A 19461-nucleotide genomic window follows, 5' to 3' on the forward strand; every position below is an offset into this window, starting at 1 on the left:
AAATGATAAAACAACAACGGTGGTTCATGAAAGATTTGTTAGTCGTACAGTGTTGCACCAAGAGTGCATTTTAAAGCTGATGACACTACATCTGTTATCACAGCATTACTGTCACATAACTGTCGCATTTCCCTGAATGATATTGCAATGTTGACAGTTCATGAAATATTTGTTAAGTGTACAGTGTTGCACCAAGACTGCGTTTGTGTGTGTGTGTGTGTGTGTGTGTGTGTGTGTGTGTGTGTGTGTGTGTGTGTGTGTGTGTGTGTGTGTGTGTGTGATAGTGTCTTGCTCTCTGTCTCTTCTTTGGCTTCTGATACAAATTTTTTGAGGAATAAGGACCAAGGTGCTACATTACAACGTTTATCACACTGTTATTGAGAAAGGCTTTTATTAACAGCCATCATGCAGCAATTTTTTGGCCACACTGGAATAGCTAGACAGATATTGAACATGCTTTGCTGGGTGCTGTGTACAATTTTTTAGAAGTCTCACACCTCATCAATCAGGGATTTCCTCAACAGTTGCCAGGTGACTAGTTTTTTGCAGCTTAGGCATATCTGGCTTCAGTTACAGACTGCTACTATAAGCCAAGTCTGACCATTAGCTAAAAACGACGACTAACCATGAAAAGGTTGTAAAATTTCCAATGTTGCTTTCCACATTTAGAACCTTTTATTTGTATGCTCCACTCACCTTGGGTTGCCATAGTAACCATCAACGCATTCCTCACAGTGGTCACCTTGAGTGTTGTCAATGCAATGGCAAATACCGGAATAGATGTCACAGTTATCTCTGGATGGATCGCCATGTCCATTACACTCGCACTCCTCACATCCCATAATAGTTGTTGCATTGCCATGGCTACCAGGCTGACATGACTCACAGAACTGACCCTCAGTCCAATCTGTCAATCAAATGATGTCACGCAAATGAAAAATAAGCATGTGATTTTATGTAACAGATGGAAGAAATTTAGAATATTGACATGTAAAACTTGATTGGTTGTAACAATGTGTCAATCAAATAAACTCATGAATATGCAAATAAGCATGTGCTTTGATGTACAAATATGAATGTTAACTGATAATGATATGTACATTTCATTGAAAACACGAAGATGATCCTATTTTTTTATTGATTTTAACTGAGAATAGGTTGTTTTTTCTTTTACAAAGTAACGACATAAGATTAAACAAGGTCTTATCTACATTAATAGCTACTGGGAAGTGGTGTAATTTTGACTTACGTTGACAATCGTCACAGATGCCGACACCCAAACCACATGTACTGTGATTATAGCATCCACAGTTTGTATTACAGTCAGGATCTGTCCAACCGATATCGCACTCACAGACAAAGTTAGGTGGACCGCTACATTCTCCATACACACAGTCATAGTAACACCTTGAAACATAGTGTATACAAACAAATAAAATAATTAGTATGAATACATCTTGATAAGTATCAGGGCCACCTAACTTAGGCCTAATAAAAAAAAATTGTGTGGTTCCGGTTAAGCTCAATTTTAGAATAGGTGGGGTAGGTAGATTTTTAATTTAATTTTATTATATTTTTTTCTGTGTGAGTGTCTACTTCAGGTTTTCCATTGTTTTCCAAATGGTCTCTCTGTTGTTTATTTCTTCCTATCAGATGTACAGCCATTACAGATTGGAAAAACAGTTTTAAAGTGTCTTTTAAAGTTGATGGCAGTTTCCACATCTACTATTTCCTGTGAGACTTCACATTTTTTTATCATTTTTTTTCTCAAGTACGTAAAAAAAAAAAAAATTAAGGGTCAGTCACATTGATTTTTCAAGTAGGAAGCCATGATAAAATATTTTTATAAATTAAAAATCCAAAATAAATCTCAAATCCTCCTCCCTATGGCCACTTTAAAATATAACTTTGTATTCATACTTACGTTTCATTACAGAATAATTTACCATCTCCTGTGAAACCACGATTGCATTCACATGTGAAGGACTCATGTGTATTAATACAGGTAGCATTATGGTGGCAATCATCCAGACCAAGACGACACTCAGCAACATCAGGACACACATCATAGGACCAATCAGCTCTGTCAATATGAATACATTTGATTACGATTGGCTGAGCAGGTGACTGTTTACCTTATATCGTCATGCACCATAGGACCACTCAGCTTTGTCAATATGAAATACATTTAATTATGCAGTTAGGATCGGCTGCGCAGGTGGCTGTTTAAATAATATGGTCATATATGATATGGCCACTCAGCTATGTCAATATAAATTCATCAATGTTAATGGCTGAGAAGGTGGCTGTATGCCATATACGGTCATAGAGCATTAGACCACTCAGCTCTATTAAAATTGAATATCATACAGTGTTAGGATTGGCTGAGCAAGTGGCTGTATGCCATATATGGTCACACAGGACCACTCAGATCTGCCATACTCATATTATATCTTTCTATTTGTACAATCATACCTGTTCTGTACTACTAACGTTTGTTATTAGTTTTCTACTGGTCATATCAATATACTATCAGCTACAGGCCAAGTGGAACTTGTTACAAGTGGGAAAGTAAACAAATGAATTGGATTAACAACACTTGGCACAGCATGTTGGAAGTAGAGACAAGTATTACATTCCATCATTTGATGAGAACAGTTTTATGGCCACTTTACATAATAGCTCACATTCACAGATGAATTTCAAATTCACCTGGCATTTCAAGTACATGTAAAGTGGACATAAAGCTGTTCTTAAACCATATATGTAAGGAAAGGTCTGTTTAATACAAAGTTATCTTAAACATGTTCTGTGGCTATCAGTTATAGATGGCGCAATTCATCAAGAAAGGTCTGATTTAATAGTAATACATATATATCTGAGAGACTGTTGTTTTGCTGTAAGTTATAGAGGACAGTATTGATCAGGAAAGGTCCATTGTATTTACATATCTGAGAGACCATGTTGTGTAGCTGTAAGTTATAGAGGACAGTATTGATCAGGAAAGGTCCATTGTATTTACATATCTGAGAGACCAAGTTGTGTAGCTGTAAGTTATAGAGGACAGTGTTGATCAGGAAAGGTCCATTGTATTTACATATCTGAGAGACCAAGTTGTGTAGCTGTAAGTTATAGAGGACAGTATTGATCAGGAAAGGTCCATTGTATTTACATATCTGAGAGACCAAGATGTGTTACTGTAAGTTACAGAGGAGGGTATTGATCAGGAAAGGTCTGTTTTACTTACATTTCTGAGACACCATGTTCTACTGCTATCAGTTGTTGACATGACGACGGTGAATTGGGACCAGAATAGTCGCCATCATAGCAGCTGTAATAAAATAAATCACAACAAAACAATGTATGTTTAAAATTGTGCAGACTGTATAGTGTCGTGACTGTCGTTTTGTCACTAATTAGATGTTGGCAAAACTTTGGGATTTGCTCCCAAGAAATATTCTGCTCTCCGAGTAGAAATATTAGTGTTTACACACTGTAATCAATATGCGTTACTTAGTGTTATCCTTAGCACAGACCTATAGCAGCACAACGGCTGGTTGCACACTTTCTCAAATCAATAAATAGTTGCTGTAGACATAACAGCCTTTATGGCAATACATGTCTACTGGTAATAGCGCCCTCATAGTCACACAATAAGTATACAGTGAATGTCACAACACTGTGCAGCTTTTCTGTTTGATACAACCATGCAGAAACCAACAAGAAACTGGATATGCCTCACTTTAATAGGAAGATCCTACTTTTAGCTACATTTAGTCTAAATGAAATAAACTATTTAAATGTATTGCAATTCTATGCAGACATTTGAGTGCCAATATTTTGCTTGCTATCAAACACCTGATGAAGGGTATGTGAAATGTCCTTTGTGGCGTTCATTTGATGTCTGTATGGTGGCAGGTCATTTCATTTCACTTAGACAAAATGTAGCTAGAAACTGTACTAAATCAATCTTGCTATCTTAAAGTGTAGCATGTCCAGTTTCTTACTGATTTCTGTGTGGTTGTATCAAACAGAAAAGCTGCACGATATTTGAGAAATTCACTGTACATCAGTGTTCTCCCCAGGATTTGTTGATAGGATATCACACTACCATTAGCGGGTTTACGCATTTTATTCCTATCGAAAACAATACTGACGGTAAACTTCAATGAAATCTGTCTGGTAATGGTAGAGGATTGAATAGTTGTTTGAATTAATTAGACACTCTTTAGTTTTACTTGCTGCTTATGTGTGAAGGATCAATACAAACGTTGCGAAACAACAAAGGCGTCTGCTGACCGATGAACAATGTCAACTTACAATATTTACCGAACCCTATGCAATCCGATAGCGTATCGGGACAACTGATAGCGTATCGCCGAAAATTAAAGGATATTGGGCCCGATACACTAAAACCCTCTGCGGAGAACACTGGTACATGTATATCAGAATTAGGGTCAACTTACATTCCAATGTTTGGATTATTAGTATTACCACACCAACCACACTGAAATGTTGTCAGACATTCTCCACATGTCCTGAACGCTGAACAGTTGACACATTCCTTGTCTCCAGTACTGAAATCAAATCAAGCAGAGATAACATAAGAAACAAGTTAAGGACTTTGCCCCAAAGTTGTAACGATAGTACTGCATATTTGTTACCATGCCTTCCAACTATGGCTGTTGTGATCACAGCAATATATACATCAAATAATGTTGTGACAGTACAAGTCACTAGTTTAGGACTTTCCCCACTATCATACTAATAGACAACTTTAGTTTACAACTTTGTCCCATCATTGTAATAATAAACTACTTTATACAGCATATCGAGCTCTGGTTGCTGTTTTGTCCCATGGTGTGGGTGCATCCAACAGTTGAGGGTACATTCTGACATGACGCAAGATAGTATATCAAACAATAGCTTACCTATCAAACCAATGAGAACACTGTCCGTAGGTGTATCTTGAGATATAGGATGAGAAGGCAAAGCAGGATTGTGCACTCTCACACCAAGCACATTCAGACCACTCCCCAGTGCACTCAGAACATGATGTTTTCCTGTAGACACAAACATAATTAAAATATCTTTAACATTGCCAGGTTTGTGTGTTTGGATGGATGGAGGGAGGGAGGCAGGTAGGTAGGGAGAATGAGTGGATGGTTGGGGGGACGGATGGCAAGCTCAATGGATGGATGGATGGATGAATGGTTGGATGGGTTGATAGATGGAGGGAGAATGAGTGGATGGTTGGAGAGCCAGATGGAGAGATGGATAGAGGAAGGGATGGATGAAGGGAAGGGATGGATGGATGGGTGGAGAGATGGATTGATGGATGGATGGATGGATGGATGGATGGATAGATAGATGAATGGACAAATAGATAGTTAGATAGATGGATAGATGGAGAGATGGATTGATGGATGGATGCATGGATGGATGGATGGATGGATGGATGGATAGATAGATGAATGGACAAATAGATAGCTAGATAGATGGATAGATGGATGGATGGATGGATGGATGAAGGGATGGATGGATGGATGGATGGATGGATGGATGGAGATGGATGGTTGGAGAGATGGTTGGATGGATGGATGGTTGGATGGATGGATGGATGGATGGAAGGTCGGATGAATGGATGGATGGATGGATGGAAGGTCGGATGAATGGATGGATGGATGGATGGAAGGTCGGATGAATGGATGGATGGATGGATGGAAGGTCAGATGAATGGATGGATGGATGGATGGAAGGTCGGATGAATGGATGGATGGATGGATGGAAGGTCGGATGAATGGATGGATGGATGGATGGAAGGTCGGATGAATGGATGGATGGATGGATGGAAGGTCGGATGAATGGATTTATAGATGAATAAAGAGATAAAGTACACCGATTCCAATATCTGAGACTTGTATCAAATGAGGATATTAAATTACTATACAGTTACCCAGTACTTACTGATGGCATGGTAACGAACAGTTACTTGGGTACGACATCACATTAAAATCATCCGATGAAAATCTACCACGGCGAACACAACGAGCGTCATTAGATAACCACTCACATAGGGGATCCTGTAATAATAGTATCAAACAAGATAACAATATTGAGATGAATCAATTGAAGATATTATGTAGGACTGTACGTACCCCTGTACAGATTGTACAAAGTAGACTACATAATGTATGAGTGTACGTACCCCTGTACACACTGCCTAATAGAATAAATGGGTGACTAGATACTACCGGTATAAGACTGTGTGTACCCCAGTACAGGCTATAAAAGAGAATAAATTGGTGACTTGATAATGTATGACTGTACGTTCCCCTGTACACACTGCACATGCTTGGTGCAAACTACAGACAGTGCAATGGGATGCAATGGTGATTAGATAATGTATGACTGTACGTACCCCCTGTACACACTGCACACGCTTGGTACAAACTACAGACAGTGCAATGGGATGCATTGGTGATTAGATAATGTACATGTACGACTGTACGTACCCCTGTACGCACTGCACACGCTTGGTGCAAACTACAGACATTGCAATGGGAGGCATTAGTGATTAGACAATGTATGACTGTACGTACCCCTGTACACACTGCACACGCTTGGTACAAACTGCAGACAGTGCAATGGGATGCATTGGTGATTAGATAATCCGCTGTATCTTTATCACAGTTTGCTGCATCACCATTGGTGTCAGTACGTAGAATGCATCTTTGACTGGTTGGGCACCAACCACAAGACGCATCTGTCATACAGGCAAGGCAGTTGGAGTACTGGGTACAACTACCAGAGTAATATGGACGTAGGTATGGTGAAGTTATCGCCTGTCAAGATACAAAATACAATTGTTATTTATAACACAATTGACATCAATGTATACTGACAGAATCCCATGATGCATGAGTGTAAGTGTGACGTACTTGGGGTATTAGTGCTCTCTGTGGATCTACACTCAAGGAAGTGTAACAAAAAGCACTACGAGTGCAAATACATCCCTACATCTGTACCAACACTGGCACTCGCGCATCATGGGGTTCTGTTGTATTTGACAGTTTTATGCAAAAGAGCCAATTTTTGACAAATGATCATTTTCGCATGTTACATATCATTTGCATACATATATAAAATTATATCTTTTCATTATTGCACTGCAGTGTTAAAACCACTAGACTGCATGTGCACCGGTACAATTAATCTCTACTCTAGTACATAATAATTTACATTCTTAAGTCTTGGAAATTTATTTGAATTAAACGTTATTGTACCTGATGTGTGTCAGTCTGCCTTTTGAGATCAACATTCCAATTCAACATCATTTCAGAGCTGATGGTTTGATCAGAGGCTGTCTTCTTGGCTTCAAACTCTACATAATACGACACACCCTTGGATGTATCCGGGAACAGTGGCGTGACTTTATCAGGTCTCTCAGCTTCAGTGAAACGTTCATTGTTTACGGTATCATACGCTACTTGTTCCTGCAAGAAAGAAGCATACAATTACTGTACTACTGGACCTGTTACTGCTTCACTGACCAACCCATAAAACATCATGTACATCTCACAGGGCTCGAAATTAACTATTTTCTTTGGTAGTCCCAGTGGGCTACCACTATCAGAAATTGGTAGCTCAAGGATGGTGACCAGCAGTCCCATATTCCTGAACTGAAACCAGAGTTCCTCTATTAGGAATATGTGTGTTATTAAATATACTTTCATGTCCGTAAATCTTTTTCATAAAAAATTTAATCAAAAAAAAATTTTAAATTTTAAATTTAATTTTAAATTAAAATTTTTGTTTTTAATTTTTTAATTTTAAATTTTTGTAAATGTTATCATTGCATAATCAATGATACATTGTAGCATGAGTGGGCTACCAGCTGCAAATTATGGTAGCCCCATGACAAGAATTGGTAGTCTGTAGACACTGGACTACTGTTAATTTCGAGCCCTGGATGAGCAGCATTTTTAGACAAAGGTTGCAAGGGTTGAAAACTAGAAAACAACCATCCCCCTTGAGTACAAGCAGGGTCTGCAAAATGTCTGTGTATTTCTGTACTTCTGGAGTTTTGACAACTAAGGCATCTGAGAAATAAGGCTCCGCAGACTGCAAACAGTAAATAGCTAATACAGCGCCCTCACTCAAAGTGGGGGTATCACCACCTCATAGTACTGGTTCATAAGAGGGACAAACCTTGGTATTCTGTAGAAGTGTAAATCAGGGATGTTTTTCGTATTGTTCAGACATCGAGGAAAGCAGCAGTGTTCTTTGATTAACCGAGTAACCTATACCATGTATACCCCCAAGGTACACACAAACTGAATAACCTATACTATGTATACCCCCAAGGTACACATGTCACAGACAGGAAGAAGAGCGCCACCATGGCAAATTTTGGGAAGGCCTATTCAGTTTATTTCCCATAATACCTCACATCAAGCTTCTTCTAACCTAAACTTGTCATTTTTCACTAGCAAAGTTGCATGATGCAAGATTAGTGAAAATGATATTTTTGGGGTCTCTAGAGCGACAAAAATGAAATCTGTCTTTCAAAACAAAAGTTACCTTATTTTCTTCTGTGTCATCAGTGCTCAACCAAAGAGTAGCAATTGACTGGGACCACATCCACATCTTAATTTCTTCATGATCAGATGATGGCGTAGCTTCCATTGGTAAAATGAACCCCTTGTATACAACAATGTTATGTCCACCTAGTTTGATTTCGCTGCCAGGTATTGCTTTAAATCTTACAATGTTGTTTGTTGTTGGCACAATAGACACCTGTAAGATATCACAAGAATATGTCATTGACTTTTATCCATATGAGCACACTGAAACTGAATGTGTCTTGGTAGTTATTTTTGTGTCAAACAATTGCATTTATTTAGTATTCTATATAAACCAATTATTATTCTCATTCTGCCTCCCTCCCTCCCTCTCTGTCCCGCTGTCTGTCATTCTCTCCTTCTCTCTCCCTCCCTCCCTCCCTGTCTCTCACTTTCCCCTGTCTGTCTGTCTGTCTGTCTCTCTCTCTCTCTCTCTCTCTCTCTCTCTCTCTCTCTCTCTCTCTCTCTCTCTCTCTCTCTCTCTCCCTCCCTCCCTCCCTCCCTCCCTCCCTCCCTCCCTCTCTCCCTCCCTCCCTCCCTCTCCCTCTCTCCCTCCCTCCCTCCCTCCCTCCCTCTACACACCTCATCAGGTTGGCTCAAATCCTGTGGTTCCCTGTATTTAATCCACGTTATTCCAGCTGTAACATCTTGTGTTCGGCATTTGTAGAATTCTTTGATCAAAGTACCATTATTTCCCCACCATCCAGGACTACTGTTTTCACCACACTGACCTTCTACATCTACAATAGATTACATAAAAGATATTGGTAAGTAAGTCATTATAATAGGGAACTAGCAATCCAGATTGAGCATGCTCAGATGCAAAGGACTATGGGATTACCTGTGGTTATTGTAATACGTAATCTGGAGCTACCAATAAAATAAACCTCCCACAATGGTCACGGTAACTATGAATTTATCATTTGTGGTTGCAAACAATGAATCAACATTTCTATAGTAACACTTACCATCTCTATGGCAACACTTACCATTTCTAAGGTAACACTTATCATTTCTATAGCAACACTTACCATTTCTAGCGTAACACTTTGCATCTTGTACACACCACCCACACTGTTCATTTAACATAACCCCAGTAGTTGTAGTAACACCACTGCCCCATATCAGACATGCCTTACAGTCAGATAACACACTGCATACACCTGGACATTCAGTTCTCTGGAATGTGCCTGTACAAGACTGTAAAGAGAAATACAAGGAAGTGAAGTTTTAGATACGGTAACAAAACCCAATGATGCTTGAGTGTCCGTGTGGTGCTTGAGTGTGTGTGTGTGGTGCTTCAGTGTGTGTGAGGTGTTGGAGTTGTTCTCTGTGGCCATAAAGTGGAGCAGAAAACACTAAAAATACAAGTCAATGTGCTGAGTACCCACACACTGGTACTCCTATATATGTGTTAAACATACACATGATGTATACCCATGTTTCCACAAAACATTAAATTTGGTTTTAAAAAAATATCATGTTCATATGATTTGGAGAGTGTTGTAAATTAATTCATATTGTTGAATTAAGAAATTATAGGGTGGAATTCAAAACTGATATACTAATTAGAGGATGAAAGCCATTACTCTATAACTAGGGAATAAACCTGAGAATTAAAGAATTGAACCTACTCCTCTACAAATGTCTAAAGAGGTCCCTGTAGATTATAGAATGGAACCCACTATGGGTACAACCCTGTGAACTATAGTGTGGGGGACCCATTACTCTATGAAGGCCTGGGTACAACCCTGAACATTACAAGGTGGAACCCACTACTCTATAATGGTCTCGGGAGAAAAGTACATACAAAATGAGAAACATTATAAATGTAGCACAAGAGTTTTCTTCATTCATTACTTACGTCAGCATCACTGTAATGTAAACAGTTCTGTGAACCTTGTGAACACCAGCCACACTCTGGATCTAATCGACAAGAATTTTCACTGTAAAAGAAGATAAAAACATTGTCATCTTGTGATGCTTGCCAGTAAAGTCAGCCAGGCTGTAGCACTTTTCCTAACACGTGTAATGTTATATGCTTTCTATCATGATGCCTTCCCATAATGTAACGCCTACAGTGTGACACCTTTCACTAATGTAATACCTTCCAAACTGTGAGACCATGCTACAACCTGCAGAAAAATACCGGCGCATTTGCTATGACTAAATAAGTTAAGACAACAATATAACTACTGTAAAAACAACAGGGTGTCTTTGATATCAGAACATATTTTTTTATCATGGTCTAAGCTTTGGTGTAGTTTCACATGACACTTTTATAAGTTTTTTGTACTTCTGTGGAATTTATAAATAAGAGTAAAAGTCCTGCTTAATCATTATAAGTAGCATTTTATCAGTAAATAGAGTCACGACATTCCAGCTCTGGTAGGGTTTATACTTTGATAAGTTATCGACACTAAGTAGGTACACTGTATGTCTTTGCATGAAACTTGTCTCATTCATACTTATCACGCACAACCAAACGCATCAGTGTTTGTTTTTGTGGGTTGTACATGTAAGCAAATGCAACCAGTATTTTCTTGGTGGGTTTATAAGTAAGCAAATGCACCAGTGTTTATTCATGGGTTGTATATGTACACAAAATGCACCAGTGTTTTTTCGTGGGTTGTATATGTACACAAAATGCACCAGTGTTTATTCATGGGTTGTATATGTCAGCAAATACACCAGTGTTTTTTCATGGGTTGTATATGCACACAAATGCACCAGTGTTTTTTGTGGGTTGTATATGCACACAAATGCACCAGTGTTTTTTCGTGGGTTGTATATGCACACAAAATGCACCAGTGTTTTTTTCATGGGTTGTATATGTACACAAAATGCACCAGTGTTTATTCATGGGTTGTATATGTACACAAAATGCACCAGTGTTTATTCATGGGTTGTATATGTACACAAAATGCACCAGTGTTTATTCATGGGTTGTATATGTACACAAAATGCACCAGTGTTTATTCATGGGTTGTATATGTACACAAAATGCACCAGTGTTTATTCATGGGTTGTATATGCACACAAATGCACCAGTGTTTTTTGTGGGTTGTATATGCACACAAATGCACCAGTGTTTTTTGTGGGTTGTATATGCACACAAATGCACCAGTGTTTTTTCGTGGAAAAAGTGTACAATAGCAAATATTCTGTAATTCTATATAAATTTGATACCTTATATGTATAAAGCATTGTGATGTTGTCTCACTGAACTTTGATATGTTAGAATTAACAGCAATGGGGAGTGGTACTTTGTAGGCAATCAGGTCAATCCTCGCGACACCATTATATCCTCCCGATATCAACAACGTACTGCCGTCACGTACTGCCGTAGCGTGTCCAAATCTCCCACGACCAGGATCATGGTGTACCTGACCTAATTTAAAAATAAATAACAAAACATATTAGGACCTATCAACAAGTCTTCATTGATGACATAATCCCCCCCCCCCCCCCCCCCCAACATTTCAATATACTAATTCATAATCTGAATTTTGTGACAAATATAGTGTCTATTCAGGTAAACTATTGTAAAGGTCATGTTTATATTGAACTGCAGTATCTGACATTTGTGACAGGTTTGGTTGAAATCTGTATGTGTCACAATGTTCAACACTGAGGGCGCTATTCTTGGGGGCTAAGCATACTGCTCACATACTGAACTAATTATACTGGTCGAATGTGAGGTACATTGCCAAGAATGAGAGCCAAGTGTAATCCCAGGCAATTCAAGCTCTTATGCCACATATTTAAAAGTCAAGTTCAACAGGTACTTGTTAATTTCAAATAATATACTTTTACAAACATTAATCTATGGCTTTATCAGCATGATTTGTGTGACCTAACCAATAGCGGAAGGCATAAAAAATCTGAACACTATTTTCCCAGACTCCCTCTGGCTGGCAGTAGCAATATGTGAGAACCCCTAACAAAGGGAGTCTGGGTAACTAAGACTACTCTCAACTCTATCATAAGTATATGTTTTGATTGCTTACCTGTGAAATCGTTTGTAACATCTGCCTTATCAACCCATTTATGGCATCCCAGGTGATAGTAGTATATATCATCATCATAACATTTCTCATTGGTTTGGTGTGCATGCGTATTGCCACCTGGTGAAAATAAAGTCAAAATATCCTATTGGTTGAATGACCTACTTACTGCCTGTTGTGAAAAAAATCATAATGTATCATTGAGCAAATGAATATGTGTTATCACCTGGTGTGAAAACTCAAGACATCTTATTGGCTGAATGACGTGTTATCACCTGGTGTGAAAAATCAAGACATGCTATTGGCTGAATGACTGTGTTATCACATGGTGTGAAAACTCAAAACATCTTATTGGCTGAATGACGTGTTATCACCTGGTGTGAAAAATCAAGACATCTTATTGACTGAATGACGTGTTATCACCTGGTGTGAAAAATCAAGACTTCCTATTGGCTGAATGACTGTGTTATCACCTGGTGTGAAAAATCAAGATTCTATTGGCTGAATGATGTGTTATCACCTGGTGTGAAAAATCAAGACATCTCATTGGCTGAATGACGTGTTATCACCTGGTGTGAAAAATCAAGACTTCCTATTGGCTGAATGACTGTGTTATCACCTGGTGTGAAAAATCAAGACTTCCTATTGGTTGAATGACTGTGTTATCACCTGGTGTGAAAAATCAAGACTTCCTATTGGCTGAATGACTGTGTTATCACCTGGTGTAAATACTATTAAGCTAGCTCACTGACATTGACAAGCCCCATACTACAAAACACTATAGGATAATACATTTATCAGAGTAACTTACCACAGACCAGTATATAGTTACCAGAATAACTTACCATAGACCACCATATAGTTATCAGAGAGTAACTTACCATAGACTACCATATAGTTATCAGAGAGTAACTTACCATAGACTACCATATAGTTATCAGAGAGTAACTTACCATAGACCACCATATAGTTATCAGAGAGTAACTTACCATAGACCACCATATAGTTACCAGAGAGTAACTTACCATAGACCACCATATAGTTGCCCATAATGTTGGCAGAATGTAATGCTCTATCACTGGGTACATCATCATCATCCTTCGCTGTATACTCCCACATTGCCCAGTACAAATAGTCAACATGAAATGCCATCAAATGATCAGATCTCGCACTGTTTCTGTTGATTACATTAAACACAAAAAAACATAATGTCAGTACAAGAGGGTGTGATCTTAGAACAGTGGCCTGACAGTTCCATAAACTTGTTTTGTACTGTTTTGGATCTTCCAATATTTACACTATATTGATCACAGAGTGACTAGATTTGCAGAGGAACTGTTTTCACCCACTTGTGTAATGTACAACATTGAAAGACAATTATTTTAAGTTTGTATCGATCTTAGTAAACCTAAACCTTGCTTACCAGAGTCGTACACATCATCTGGAAGCAATGACAACACTTCTACACTAATTCTACGAAAATAAAAAGGATCTTGTTTAAATTACCATTCATTAGAAATTTGTGTTCCTTACCTTGCAAATTGTGGTTTGTATCCACCATATACTACCAAACTCCGGGATTCCGGATGGTAGACCATGGAATGTCCAGTAACAGCTAACCCTGATATCATTCCACCTCGATATTCCACCTTTTCCCAATCAGTATCCGGTAAATGTAAATTATATCTGTACATTTTAGATGTAAAATGAGCACTTGACGAATGACCTGAAATATCAAACAATAAAGTCATTGTTAACTAATAATTCAATTACTATGCTACTTAATGATTCGTTTAGAATTAGTCACATGTTAATCACATGACAATTTGTTATTTTTTTATTGGCTTAGCGCTTGAAATTATGCAAATAGAAATGCAGATGAAGGAAAACATCTTTCAACTTACCTCCAAATATATACAGGTATTGGTCATCGACAAGACAAGCAGTATGATCACCTAAACCAGGTGGATGGAAAAGGCTACTCTCAGCCAATCGTATCCAGTGTAAGGTTGTGGTATTAAATAACCAAAGATGATTGGATAAGGTATTATCTTCCAGTACACCACCAAATACAACAAGTGAATCCTGATAACCAACCATTGTATGACTATACCTGCCACTCTGTTGAAATATTCAATAAAAAAAAATATTTGATTTTGGATTTTTAAGTATTAAGACAACTCTGCTATATTTACCTACTTGAAAGAACAATGTGAAACAGCATCATTCAAGTCCATGTTTATAACTCAATGAATTACAAAATGCTAAAAACAGTGTACAATAACAAATATTTTTAGTAAATATTTACACAATTTTTGGCAATTTTGGAAATAGTATCATTCAAGTCATGATTATAACTCAATATATTATAAAACCCTAAAAACAGTGTAAAATGTTTGTGATTGTACATACAATAACAAATATTTTACATCATTTTTTTTATTTTTTGCAAATGTTATAGTTACAATTTAGATTTAGTATATATAATACCAGAAATTAGGAAGACTTAAACCATAATTCAGAGTTTCCCACTTCTGCAGTCATCAAATGGCTAGATTGAACTTATATGTATGTATGTATGTATGTATGTATGTATGTATGTATGTATGTATGTATGTATGTATGGATGTATGTATGTATGTATGTATGTATGTATGTATGTATGTATGTATGTATGTGTGTGTGTGTGTGTGTGGGGGGGGGGTGTGGGTGTGTGTGTGTGTGTGGGTGGGTGGGTGTGTGCGTGCATACATGCGTGCGTGCGTGCATGCAATGCATGCATGCATGCATGTATGTACATGTATCAATGTATGTATGCATGCACACACACACGCATATATACATATATATTGGCTATATCCTGATATCTCCATTGTGGATACCACCACACCTTGGTTTAACAACATGACATGTAATTTGATATAAATTGTTGGCCATGCGTAACTAAAGTTATACAGACAGACAGACACTTACAGGTTTATCAGTGCTTAATGGAGTTACAGAGATCCATTGGTTGGATTCAAAATCAAAGTACATCAAATCATCTAGTACAGAATGTACTGTAAAACCTGTAGGAGTAAACATACCACAAACAAATTAATAACATGTCATATTGGGTTAATGGTCAAAGGTCAAAATCAAAGTACAAAAAAAGTAAATTCAGCATACCTAACGTATGCAAATTTAAGCTAGCAAAATGCATTGTGGGTGTAAACGAACTGATTACATGTAAATTGATTGTCCCAAAGTATGGCGTTTTTTATTAAAATTGAAAATTTTCTCGTAAGATTTTGGTATTTCTTGTCGTCAAGGGCAAGTCAGCCAATTGGAACACACCACTACAATTACTGCTGGACCAAGGTGGCCTCAAAGAGCCACAGTGAAATATTTATCTTAGTGTTCATTCTATTAACAGAAGTGATCTTTGACCTGTGACCTTGCTTCAAGTGTCGGGTCAATTCCCAAACTTAAAGTGGTTGTATCAAACAGAGCTGGTGAATGGCAACATGGCTGTAACTGATCTTTCAACTGTAACCAAATAGGGAACTTGCAATCCGGACTGAGCATGCTCAGACACAAAGGACTATGGGATTATCTGTGGTTATCGTATAATACCTAATCAGGAGCTACTGATAAAATAAACCTCCCACAATGGTCAGAGTAACTATGAATTGATTATCTGTGGTTACAAACAATGTAACAATATTGTTTACAATACTAATTGATTAGCATTTATTATCCCAATTCCCATGATGCAACATTCAACATGGCGGGCTTGCAAGTTCCCTATTCCAATGCATGTCAGGGACTTTACTACAAGCAAGTAAAAGTTTGAAGCTGAAGACATCGACCCTTCAGCCAAAAAAATCCAAATGTTACTATCCTTAGGCCTAATAAAAAAATTGTTTGGTTCCGGTTACCTAACACCATCTAGTTTTTCACTGCCGACCCTAAACGTATTCGAGAAAAAATAATTTTAAAAAAAATCACAAAAATTGGGAAAAAAAATATAAAAAATATAAAATAAAAAATCTACCTACTCCACTTATTCTAAAATTGAGCATAATCGGAACTGCACAATTTTTTTTAAGCCTAATGCTAATTTGAGAACCATTGCCTTACCTGCAAACACCCAGAATCTATTAGATGGTTGTAAATAAACAGCAGCATGGGCAGTCCTAGCAGTGAAATCAAAACCACTAGACAATAGATGCATACTATCTGCACCAATATTATCCCATGTTGACAGTGTACAGCTCTCACCAATGTAGCCATTCTCGCATTGACATCGCCTCGGACTCAAAAACTACATGGGGGAACAAATTAAGTTATTAGCTATTTACAACTTTCTGTATATCAGTCCTCACTTATATAGTATATTAGACACTGATACACACACTACAATAGAATAAACTTATATATGCACAAAAAGTAAACAAAGGTTGTTTGTTTACAAATCAACAGTTTCAGTGTATCAGCCCTGACTGATGTAATCATTCAGCCATTGCAATGGATAGAGACATTATGCAGATACAACAAACACATAGAGTCCAGTCGGTCGGTCAGTCAGTCAGTCAGTCAGTCAGTCAGTCAGTCAGTCAGTCAGTCAATCAGTTGGTTAGTTAGTCAGTCAGTCAGTCACTCAGTCAGTCAGTCAGTCAGTCAGAAAGTGAAGTAAGTCAGTCAGTCAGTCAGAAAGTCAGTCTCTCAGTCACTCAGTCAGTCACTCAGTCAGCCAGTCAGCCAGTCAGCCAGTCAGCCAGCCAGTCAGTAAGTCAGTCAGCCAGCCAGCCAGTCAGCCAGACAGTCAGCCAGTCAGCGAGCCAGTCAGTCAGTCAGTCAGTCAGTCAGTCAGTTAATACTAATCACAGTTTAACTTTTAAGTTAGTACTTACATTATTACACCTTCCATGGTTTTCATCCATGCCACAACTATCAGGACAACTTTGAAATTGACAAGCATCTCCCTTCCAGTTTGAATTACATAGGCACTCATAGTCAATACAACTTCCCTCACCAGAACACCCATATGTACAATTTTCTATTTCAAATGTTGCTTCTACTCCAGCTCGAGCATAATTGGTATCACTATATAAATATATTATCATCTGAAAGATAAACAATGGAATCATATGAAAAAGGATACATGTACTTTGTTTGCAAATCATGCCAGCAGGTCTTCTGAATGAAGAGCGCCCTCTGGTGTTAATTATAAAAAAATGCTGACACAATAATATAGTATTGTTCTTTACACAACCAGTGTTCGCCAAATTTTAGGAAAGACAAAGTACAATGTAAAAACTGTCCTTGCCATCTAGGTCACAATATTTGGCAGGTTTCTACCGTGCTCCAAAGGAGTTCTACCATCCTTGAGATTTAGTAATCCTTGAATGACAAAATCATAATAATACATTCACATGAAGAGAAATGGCTGATCCTCAATGTACATGTGTGTATGTGTTAAAATAAACATGTCAGAGTTTGTTCCAATGTTGAAGACATGCATATTATATACTGATCACTATGCAAACCAATATGCAAATTATAATGTTATTTATATGTAAATTAATATGCAAATTAGCCATCATCCAACAACAACAGTGCATCAATGCATAGTTAGCACCCCAATTCAAGCAATTGTGCAAGAATGATCCTTTTCTGATACGTGCACTCAGGTGATGTTTTATGTGAGTTGGACTGTATACTCACCGCTCCAGAATAGGCAACAACAGTCTCTGGTACAGTATTTCCACTAAAACTAGCTATCAATGGACTATCATAAGAATTACCATCATAGATAAATAAAAAATCATATGTACATTCAGTTTCAAAATCACTAAATTTTAATACTATCTTGGCTTGGGGGTCGGGAGCTGAAAGATACAATACAGAGAAATACCACAATTAATATTTATGTTTCCAAAAAACAACAAGATACATTGTTTATAAACATAGTTCTAAGGTAGCCTGAAAGATCCAGGTATTCCTTCCGCTTATTTACAACTGCTGACATCAGACCATGGACGAACAAAACCTGTTAGGAATAGGGAAAGTAAACAACTGAATTAGATTAATAACACTTGGTACAGCATGTTGGAAGTACAGAGACTTGTGTTATACTCCATCATTTGATAAGAACAGTTTCATGACCACTTTACATAATAGTTCACATTCACCAACAGTTTTGGAGTTCTCCTGGCATTTTCAGTACACATGAAAAAGGCTATAAAACTGTTTATCCATCTATGAAACCATAGTGTGTAATACAACTGTATAAGTTTCTGCTGTTCCAACATGCTGTATCAAGTGTTATTAATCCATTGGTTTACTGTTTGTAACAGGTTCCCTTCATCCAAGGTCTGATGTCAGCAGTTGTAATGCACTCTCAGGGGTAGTGACTGATGACATAAGTGGTAGTCTAGTTCCTGACGACCGTATTCCGATTTTACCCTATGTTTATATTCATTCATTTACGTCTAGTCAATCTTGTTACTCTAGGCATTAGATGTGGTTAAGCCCCATGCTGGGTAAAGCGTAATCCATCAAAAATTGATGGGGTGTTGTCATAAAGCATTGTCAAGTCGGACAGTGGGAAATCAAAGGTTGTTGACCTTTCTAGGACTGATATGATATAATGCAAATGTCCGACCGAACTCCACCTTCGTCTGTTGAAACTGAAATCAAGAAGGGATGTGACGTCATAACATTTATATGAATGCTGTAGGGGGGAGCACAGAATTCTGTGCAAGAGTAATGAGATTGGCGAGACGTAATAAATATAGATAACGACATGTACAATTGGAATACGGTTGTCAGGAACTAGACTATAT

General features: G+C 37.8%; 1 protein-coding gene across 1 annotated transcript in view; it reads right to left on the minus strand.

Annotated features, from left to right (window-relative positions):
- The window catches only part of LOC144439662 (multiple epidermal growth factor-like domains protein 8), a 57546-nt gene that overhangs the window by 24495 nt on the left and 13590 nt on the right, over positions 1–19461 (minus strand). The window contains exons 2-23 of the mRNA XM_078128900.1: positions 18341–18504; positions 17527–17739; positions 16754–16937; positions 15605–15699; positions 14536–14752; positions 14165–14357; positions 13657–13808; positions 12635–12751; positions 11814–12015; positions 10489–10570; positions 9656–9824; positions 9207–9364; positions 8584–8799; positions 7287–7496; positions 6603–6845; positions 5968–6083; positions 4932–5063; positions 4467–4577; positions 3248–3331; positions 1925–2083; positions 1250–1407; positions 697–907 (exon numbers count right to left, since the gene is read on the minus strand). Coding sequence (XP_077985026.1) covers positions 697–907; positions 1250–1407; positions 1925–2083; positions 3248–3331; positions 4467–4577; positions 4932–5063; positions 5968–6083; positions 6603–6845; positions 7287–7496; positions 8584–8799; positions 9207–9364; positions 9656–9824; positions 10489–10570; positions 11814–12015; positions 12635–12751; positions 13657–13808; positions 14165–14357; positions 14536–14752; positions 15605–15699; positions 16754–16937; positions 17527–17739; positions 18341–18504 — 3586 coding nt within the window. The remainder of the gene's footprint in view (positions 1–696; positions 908–1249; positions 1408–1924; positions 2084–3247; positions 3332–4466; positions 4578–4931; positions 5064–5967; positions 6084–6602; positions 6846–7286; positions 7497–8583; positions 8800–9206; positions 9365–9655; positions 9825–10488; positions 10571–11813; positions 12016–12634; positions 12752–13656; positions 13809–14164; positions 14358–14535; positions 14753–15604; positions 15700–16753; positions 16938–17526; positions 17740–18340; positions 18505–19461) is intronic.

Source organism: Glandiceps talaboti, chromosome 9, assembly GCF_964340395.1.
Source record: "Glandiceps talaboti chromosome 9, keGlaTala1.1, whole genome shotgun sequence".
NCBI classification, from domain to species: domain Eukaryota; kingdom Metazoa; phylum Hemichordata; class Enteropneusta; family Spengelidae; genus Glandiceps; species Glandiceps talaboti.